General features: G+C 37.5%; 1 protein-coding gene across 1 annotated transcript in view; it reads left to right on the forward strand.

The window, feature by feature from the left end:
• LOC106869164 (complement C3) overlaps window positions 1–9,889 on the forward strand; it is a 160,574-nt gene extending 150,685 nt beyond the window's left edge. Inside the window, exons 35-37 of the mRNA XM_052976969.1 lie at window positions 2,671–2,745; window positions 4,787–4,916; window positions 7,999–9,889. Of these exons, the coding sequence (XP_052832929.1) occupies window positions 2,671–2,745; window positions 4,787–4,916; window positions 7,999–8,125 (332 nt within the window). The 3' untranslated portion in view covers window positions 8,126–9,889. The remainder of the gene's footprint in view (window positions 1–2,670; window positions 2,746–4,786; window positions 4,917–7,998) is intronic.
• Window positions 9,890–10,240: the final 351 nt, after the last annotated feature.

Genomic DNA, 10,240 nt, shown 5'->3' on the forward strand with positions numbered 1-10,240 from the left:
ATATATATATATATATATCAAAATAGAAGTCTAGAAGAGTAGATTGCATTTGTGCACATAGTTAAATATGTGTATGTATCTGTGTACAACTTATTGATTCTTAGCTTATAACTACTATAAAGATAGCATGATTTATCACCCCAGTTTTCCATAAGTAAATACTCAGAGCAATCTTTATAGAAACCACCCTATAAGTAAATAATTAAGTACTGATATGAATATTAAACTAATTCTATGTAATCTTCCCTTTCTGATGTTGAAAATTGGTATATATACACAGTTTATCTATTCTGGTTATAACATTTTTAGTAAGCTTAAATTTTATCTTCATACAACATAACAATATTGTTTATATACAATCATCCATTGTATCCCAGGATAATTTCCTCTGTATCAACATCATAGGTTTTATTAGCGTTTTGCCCCTTTAACTGGTAATTAACATCTTGATTTAGGGTCTTCCCCTACTCAGCCTCCTTTATAGACAGTTACTTATACATTTTCTAAATCCAGACAATATTTATGACCATACCCAACTATAAACTGTCAACTAACTCCATCTATCCATTCTAAACAGACACTGTCCTCTAGCCTTAGATTTGGTAGTTGATAAAAAAAGACTAATAAATTAAAAGTGAACCACAATCATTTACAAGCTATGACCCTAACAAATTTCATACAGTTCTTAGAAGTGTAGTATATTCTGAGTCACATTAATAACAACATGGACTTTCTCCCTCTTCTTGCTCTATTAGAGAATTTGAGTAAAATTATATTAATGTGTCCATCTGATTAAAAAATTCTATTTATTTATGCAGCTGAGGATAGCCCACGTTACTCTAGGTCTGAGTGGGACTTTGCACCAGCCACAGATTTGGTCTCAGTTGCCTTCTATGTCACAAGTCTGTAGCTCTTCCTCCTTTTCATTGAATTTCTCATTTAGGATGTCCCTAAGTCTCTGACCATATGGAAGGTCCTTAAGATTCCAAATCCTTCTCTCCCAAATTGGTTTACTTCTTGGTATCCTTCTGGCCTGGATTCTAAAGTCACTAATGGCTAGTCTATGCTAGGGGGTACATTCTTCACCAGGGAGGGTCTTTGTATTTAGGAGCAACCATATATCATGCTGTTTAGTAAGAATGTAATCAATCTGGCTAGTACAGACACCTGATTGGTAGGTTATCAGGTGACAGGCTGGCTTTCTGAAGTTCATGTTACAGATCAAAAGATGATTTGCGTCACAGAACTTCAGTAGTCTTGTTCCCTCTTTGTTTCAGGAGCCAAATCCATGGCCCTCATGCAAGATACCAGGCTGCTGTCCGACATGCCTATTGAAATCTCCAGCCACGAAGAGGAGATCATTGTCACTTGTCTTTGAGGTAGCCTGCAGAAAAATACCATAAAAGTGGTCCTTCTGTTCATTTGGTAGGCTTGCTTGAGTGGCATAGGCAGAGATAATTGTCACTATACTGTTTTGTAAGACTAGCCTAAACTTAAGCACTCTATCACCTATTCTGGCTACCTCTATGACCTTATCCACCCACTTCTCTGCAAGAAGTATGCCCATGTCACCTACCTTATCACTGCTACCTTCCCAGAAGATTTTATACCTGTGTCTTACCTGTGAGGAACCTGGCTGAAGCTCCTCTCTACCTTACCTCTTGGATGCAACATCTATCAACACACCTTTGTTCAAGTATCTCAAAAATCTTGCTAGACTTACCTTTCAATGTGCCTACATTGAGAGTGCCAACTCCGAAAACTGGGAAAGGGACGTGGGAAGGAACATGGGAAGGAGTGATGTTATTCAGTATCTGAAAAAAAGGTTTCCATGTTCATTTGATAACAGGCCTATCACATCAGTTGTTCTCTCACTTTAACCTACCATCATTCAAACTATTATTATTATTATTATTATTATTATTATTATTATTATTGAGTGAGAGAGCAGCACATGCCATCAATGTGACACTGGGGTACAAATATACGAAGCCCAATATACTCATCATGACTACCTGTCTAATAAGGGTACACCAGACATACATCTCAACCACTTCTGTGTGACATGGTAATCTCATATCAAGATAAACAGTGCATGATCTTGCAGGTGGGGCCCAGTTAGAAGTTTCTTCAGGTTGAATAACCCATCCTGCTCAAAAGTTCCCCGAATAAGGTTTGCTTAAGGATGATGAACGAAACACCCATGTTTCCGGAAGTGAATTATTCAAATCCCAAAGAATTTCTCTCAACACATGATTATGATGCTCCCCAACTACTTCTTCTCATGATCAGAGATGCACATATTGTCAGCCACTAAGGGACATGCTCAACTGGTTAAGGTCAAGCAACTGGCATGCAAATCTGTGGTATTGAGCAGAATATTTACTGTAGCTTATCTTTTATACCAAGACAAAACAATGTACATGATAGCATTTCCAATCAGTTAAGATCAGAAGCCATGAGAGCCACTGCCTGGTATTTCAGTAGGGCATTTATTATTATTATTGTTGTTGTTGTTGTTGTTGTTGTTGTTGTTGTTGTTGTTGTTATTGTTATTATTATTGTTGTTGTTATCATCATCATCATCATCATCATCATCATCATCATCATCATCATCATCATCATCATCATCATTAATATTATTATTATTATTATTATTGTTTGTTACAGTGGCATTCATCACAGTGTTGTCATATGATTCTGATTCTAAAACATATACAGCAAACATCACAGAGTTATTTATAGGTAAGAATTTATTTTGTAATTAATTCGTAATTTTATTTTGATTACAAAGAAACAGATTTAACCATTAATAGCTATACACAGACACACATGCACACACGTGCCCATCCACTTTTAAAGTCCTGTAGTTCATCATTGTCATCATTTGACATCCATTTTCCATGCTGGCATGGGTTGGACAGTTTGATAGAACTGGTAAGCTGGGGAGCTGCACCAGATTCCAATCTGACTTGGCATGGTTTCTTTGACTGGATTCCCTTCCTAATGCCAACGACTCCATGAGTGTAGTGGGTGCTTTTTACATGCCACTAGCACAGATGCCAGTTACGTGACACTGGCATTGGCCATGACTACGATCTCACTTGGCTTGACAGGTCTTCTTAAGCACAGTATATCACCAAAGGTCTCAGTCACCTGTCACTATCTCCATGAGGCTCAATGTTTGAATGGTGCTTTCAACGTGCCACCAGCATGGGTGCCAGTCACACGGCACTGGCATTGGCCACGCCTACAATTTGTCTGTTTAAATTTCTCAATCCTGTTAGAAGCAAGAGATTTCAATGAAAAATAGTAAACAGGTACAGGTGTGGCTGTATGGTATGACCTTTACTTCACATCCATATGGTTCCAGGTTCAGTCCTTCTGCATGGCACCTAGGGCAAGTGTCTTCTACTCTACTCCTGTGTTGATCAAAGCCAGGTGAGTGGATTTGGTTGACAGAAACTGAAAGAAGTCCATCATATGTATGTGTGTGTGTGTGTGTGTGTGTTTTGTGTTTGTCTCTCACCACTTAACTGCTGTTGGTTTGTTTCCATTCCTGTAACTTAGCAGTTTGGTAAAATGCAACCAATAGAATAAGTACCAGGTTTTAAAAAATTAAGCAGAGGGCAATTTGTTTGACTAAACCCTTCAAAGCAGTACCCCAGCATGGTTGTAAGCAGTACCCCAGCATGGCTGTAATTCAATGGTTAAAACAAGTGGAAGATAAAAAGAGAGTCGAGTTAATGGTTCCTCTTGAAGATAACAGAATGTAGTGATTGATGCAGTGCCTGGCAGGGTTGGATACAACAAAGGTGATGTGAGAAGGAGAGATGAGTGGGACTGGAATACTGAAATGGAAGTAGCTTGAGCCTAGCCAGCTCTGGGGAGAGATGACATCATAATAATGGTAGAAGAGGTAGGAAGGAGACAGTTCACTTACGGGATAGAGGCTAGAGGGTGTCTATGAGAAATTTATGTCAATAAGTTGGTTGGTTTTTTTTCTGAATGCAGTCTAGGCTATCTGTGTGTGCAACAGTAGCGTCATTCCAGATGTGAGAGCAATAATCAGTTGCATTGAATAGGCATGAACTATAAAAACTCCTTTACTGGTTTGGTTATAGCTATAAAATACATGCAGCCATGGCTATAGGTGTAAGCGTGGCTGATAGTTGCAGGCATGGCTGATAGGTGCAACCATAGCTATAGGTGCAGGCGTGATTGATAGGTGCAGGTATGGCTCTGTGGTAAGAAGTTTGCTTCTCAACCGTATGGTTCTGGGTTCAGTTCCAGTGTGTGGCACTTTGGGTAAGTGTCTTCTGCTATATCCTCGGGTTGATCAAAGCCTTGTGAGTGGATTTGGTTGACAGAAACTGAAAGAAGCTTATTGTATATACCACACACACAGACACACACACACACACACACACACACACACGCACACACACACACACGCACACACACACACACGCACACACACACACACATGCATACATATGTATATATCTATGTGTCTGTGTTTGTCTCTTCACCACCACTTGACAACTGGTGTTGGTGTGTTTATACCCCCATAACTTAGCAGTTCAGCAAAAGAGACCAATAGAATAAGTACTAGGCTTTAAAAAATACATCCTGGGGTTGATTTACTTTAGCAACTAGAAAAACCCTTGAATGTTACTGCAATCAAATGACTGAAACAAGTGAAATAAAATGAAATAAAAATAAAAACAAATTCAAATATTGCTATTTTACTTTTATCTGACTACCTTTTGTATAATTTTACCAGGTCCCACTTCCATGAAGCAAAATAACACAAAAATAATAATTCAAGAAGCTTATTGCTTTTGTCCAGAAATAGACAATAATAATGACAAATATCTGATAATGACAAATAAATACTACAAGACAGATGTTGGGTAAGTACTCCGTTTACTTCAAATTAATTATAGTTCTTTTAATTGCATTAAATCAAATAAATTTTAAAAATTAAAATTTATATTTAAAAAATGATGGATGATTCTAATTCTGGTATTACTATTTTTTTTCTTGTGTAATGAGAATTTGAAGTAGGAGACTGATTGTTTTAAATACATTTGATGTATAGATGTATTATTGCCTTGTATACAGAATGCTGTTTTGAACTATTACTGCTTCCATCACTAATAACAAATTAGGCGTTAGACTCAAGATAAACAATTTCTTTAATTCTATCAACTACCAGCATATTGCTTTTTTATTCAATGTTGTTTAATATATTTGAAATTATAACAGATCTACTCCTTCCTCCTGTTGAATCTTAAAATACTTTAGATCAATGATTCCCAAAATGTGGCATATGCCTCACTGATAGGCCTGGGAAAATAGTGGTGGGGCACGAGATCCAAAATTTTTTTTTTTTTAGTGGGATATAGAATTTTGAAAATCTTTTTTCCACAGCAAACATATTACTTCCGTACTCAACTAAGCCAAACCAATCCCTCCAGCCAAGCATACGTTGTGAAGACTGTTTGTGACAGTATAGCGCTATTCTAATGCCCAAATATGGAGGCGCAATGGCCCAGTGGTTAGAGCAGTGGACTCGTGGTCATAGGATCGCAGTTTCGATTCCCAGACCGGGCGTTGTGAGTGTTTATTGAGCGAAAACATCTAAAGCTCCACGAGGCTCCGGCAGGGGATAGTGGCGAACCCTGCTGTACTCTTTCAACACAACTTTCTCTCACTCTTACTTTCCGTTTCTGTTGTACTTGTAATTCAAAGGGTCAGCCTTGTCACACTGTGTCACGCTGTATATCCCCGAGAACTACGTTAAGAGTACACGTGTCTGTGGAGAGCTCAGCCACTCACTCGTTAATTTCACGAGCAGGCTGTTCCGTTGATCGGATCAACTGGAACCCTTGACATCATAAGCGACAGAGTGCCAACAACAATGCCCAAGTGTAGACATTTCTTTAAGGAAAGCATATAATTATGAGAAGTTGATACTCAGTACATAATAAAAGAGTTACCTGTAAATTATGTAACTGGCATTCTGTTACGTTGGTTATGATGATGTAGGTTCCTGTTGATCCAATCAATGGGTCAGTCTGTTCATGCAATTAACCTGCAAGAGGCTGAGCACTCCACAAACATGTGCAGCCTTAACGCAGTTCTCAGGTAGATTCAATGTGACACAGAGTGTGACAAGGCTAGCCTTTTGAAATACAGGTATTACAGATTATTTTATGTGAAATAACTATGATAAAATATTAAAAATGAAGTTGTTTTGTTTTTTTTCAAGCACTGGTGGGGCATACATTTTTCTGGGAAGTTATACTGGGGCCAGAGGAGGGAAAATAGGTTGGGAAACACTGTTTTAGATAATTTTAAGCATGGATCTGCAAATCTAAATCTATTCTGATGCCCCACACCTATAACCCTGGTGTACTTTAGAAATTGATTAGGTCTGTTATGAAAGTTTCAATAAAAAATCCCCTGTTAGCTGCTCTCTCTCTCTCTCTCTCTCTCTCTCTCCTTTCTCTCCTTTCTCTCCTTTCTCTCCTACTTGTACTGGAAAATTAGTTTCAGATTGCAGCATGTTTGTAGAACCCTTTCCATAGGCTGTGTCGTAAGAAGCTTATTCCTCTTATATGGTTCTGGGTTCAGTCCCATTGCTTGACACCTTGGGCAAATACCTTCTACTATAGCCTTGGGGTGACCAATGCCTTTTGTATGGATTTGATAGATGGAAACTGAAAGAAACCTGTTGTATATTTCTATATCTATGTGTGTGTGTCTTTGTGTCTATGTTTGCCCCCCACCCCCACCCCACTTGACAACCAGTATTGGTGTGTTTACATCCCAATAACTTAGTGGTTTGGCAAAAGAACCAATAGAATAAGTACAAGGCTTTAAAAAATAAGCACTGGGGAGGTCGAGTCATCCATTTAAAAATTCTTCAAGACAGTGCCCCAGCATGGCCACAGTTTAATGACTGAAATAAGTAAAATCTAAATGATAAAAAGTAGTTTGAATGTGAGTTAGTTGCTAATTTGAGCAGGTTAATATACTCCTCAGAAACTTTCTCTTTCAAGCTCATTTTCCACTTCATCATCATCGTTGTTTAATGTCCGCTTTCCATGCTAGCATGGGTTGGACGATTTGACTGAGGACTGGTGAACCAGATGGCTACACCAGGCTCCAATCTGATTTGGCAGAGTTTCTACAGCTGGATGCCCTTCCTAACACCAACCACTCCGAGAGTGTAGTGGGTGCTTTTACGTGCCACCGGCACGAAGGCCAGTCAGGCGGTACTGGCAATGGCCACGCTCAAAATGGTGTATTTTACGTGCCACCTGCACAGGAGCCAGTCCAGCTGCACTGACAACGATCTCACTCGAATGACTTTTCACGTGTCACTGGCACACGTGCCAGGAATGCGAAGCTTCGGCACAAGTGCCAGAAAGGCGACGCTGGTAACGATCACACTCGAACGGTGGTGCCATCACGATTTCGCTTTCACTTGCCCAAAACATAATACTAAACATCTCCTCCTTTTGTGAACAACATAAGATACTGGTCAGCAGCATAACTGTGTGGGTGAAGAAATTCACTTCTCAACTGCATAGTTTTGGATTTAGTTCTGCTACATGACAGGATTTAGTCCTGCTACATGAGTGTCATCTCTGAGTGTCATCTACGAATAACACGTGTAAAGTCATGCACACACATATGCACTCACAAAGTATTGGTGTGTATGTGTGTGTGTGGCTTTAAGCGTGTGCACACAAATGTAAACATGCACGCACCAATACACTTGCATGCTTATAATATATATAAGATGTAGGTGTGAGTATGTGGTAAGAAGTTTGCTTCCAAGCCACATGGTTCCATATTCAGTCCCATTGTGTGGCACCTTAGGCAAGTGTCTTCAACCAAATAATGTTTTCCAACACTATTGAACTATCATGTTTTTAATGTATCTAATTTTTATCTAAAAATGCTTTCAAATATTTCTTTCAGGTATAAGTTTTTGATTGACCGCTATGGTTTGGTTGTTGAAAGGATGTCAAAAGTGAACAAAATAAAGGAGACCATAGATAAATTTGCTGCAAAAATTAAAGATGTAGGAAAAAGCTTTTGTGATTGAAAATATATATGAGGTGATCTACAGTTGTCTATATATTTTGTTCAAAATGTACAAATACAATCTCTTCAGATAAATTATTTTTTAATATGTTTTTGTTGTGACTAAAGGAACCATTTTGCTCAGTTCAGTTTAAATGTGTAATATTTATTTGGGTTATGTTTTTCTTTTTCCATCTAATATAGATTCTAGTTTACATTATTTTGGACAATGTTATAGAATCTATTACTATGTCTTTAAAAGGATTTTAAAGTCATTTTCCAAGATGCTGAGTTAGTTGTACAAAATATGTATTAAATCTCACACTGTTGCAAATATTATTTATTGAAAACTAATTTCAATAATGCATATTTATTTTACATATACATATTGGAGGGCATAACCTGCCAACCATTAGATTTGGCATTGCAATTTTTGTCAAATCCTCTTTTTCAGATGTTTTTCTACATCCTCTGATTCCATTGACTTAAATCTTAATTTCTATTGAAATACATTACCATAGTTTTAATTAATTTTGAAATAATAAAAAAATTTAGTAAAATTACTTTGTCATAGTTAAGCTGGTGTCTGGACCATTAATCAGCAGAAAATGTTGGTGGAAGGTTTCAAATTAGATCATGTTAAATAAACATAAGGTTTGTATCATAAAACCAGTCTTAGGTGGGCTGGTATCTTTGTAATAACTCTCTTCTTTCATCTCTCTCTATGTCCATGTGTTTTGCAAGCTTTCATGAAAATTTCATGGAGGAAGTAGAGTAACATACAGAAGCAATGCTTCCAAATAATGTGACTTCCCCAGCATAGCTGTGTTTGGCATTGATACTAACTAAACCAGACCAGACCAGACCAGCCCTGTAAGTCTGCAACTCTGCCCTGCTCTTTGATGCTATAGTAATTACAAGAGTCTCATTTTAAGTCGTTTAAGCTCTTTGATGTGTTGCCTATGTGGTGTCCAATTTTCACAGTCATGCAGAATATATGGTAAACTTGGAAAGTTGTAGTCACCATCATGTTTTTGTGGTTGATCCCATAAAAGCACTGGCAATCAAATGATTGATTGGCTTCAGATGATTTTCTTGAGCTCTTATTTCCCTGATGACTGGACAGTATCAGCCAAGAATGTGATATTCTAGAGCAATTTGAAAGAATCAGTATTGACTGATGGATGAAAGTTGAAATTTTAGGGTCACTGTCGAGACTTATATGTGTTGTGCTCAACTTTTATGCTGTTCCAACAAGGACGTGTTTAGCTGTCTCTCTCCATCTTTCGAACTTACGCTAGACAGCTCGCTCACATCTACATACCAACGTCCCAACAACCATGCTCACACACACAGAAGACGTCTCAACAAACAAGAGCTAAAGATGTATATATTAACCACCTTAAAATAAATAATTGTTTAAGTTGATAGTCTGGAGTTCAGCGTTCCGTTAATTCTTAATTTTATATAGGAAAGTCAGGTATACATCTAATGATGTATAACCCACTTTCCTATAGGGTAATTAACCAAGGGGGCTAATTGTCCTAGGGGGTAGTTGTCATCGGGGGGAATTGTCCTATGGAGGGTGGGGGTGGTAATTGATATGGTCAAGAACATTATTTGTCAAGTCAAATGGCATGGTTTGGTATGGTTATGTGTGTTATAATGTTCAATGCGTGTATTTGGAAAACTTATGCATGGTTTTACAAATTCTGTACAATATTTTTTTGACAAACAAATTGTTACATTTTTATAAGAAAATTATTTAATAAACCATTAAAAACTATCCAAGAATTTGTTTACTTTTTCACTGTGTGAATGGAAAGCTTCAGTTCAAACTTTATTACCTTTGAGCAGGAATTAGTGAAGATACATTATATTCATTTCCTAAATCAACACACTTCAAAGTAATGAATACTAACTCTGTTGTGTTAGCAGTTGGAATTTACAGAAGGAAAGTTACATAGATACAAGATGGTGGAATCCTAACTTTTTTGATTATCAGAATTTTCAGAAACGTTTTGCAAATTTGTGTTCTACACATGAGAAATTATATGAATATTCAAAAACGAAAAAAAAAAAAAAAAAATTGTGTGATGTATGGGGATTTAGCTGTTATTTTTAGTGCATCTCATGT

Source organism: Octopus bimaculoides, chromosome 2, assembly GCF_001194135.2.
Source record: "Octopus bimaculoides isolate UCB-OBI-ISO-001 chromosome 2, ASM119413v2, whole genome shotgun sequence".
Taxonomy (NCBI): domain Eukaryota; kingdom Metazoa; phylum Mollusca; class Cephalopoda; order Octopoda; family Octopodidae; genus Octopus; species Octopus bimaculoides.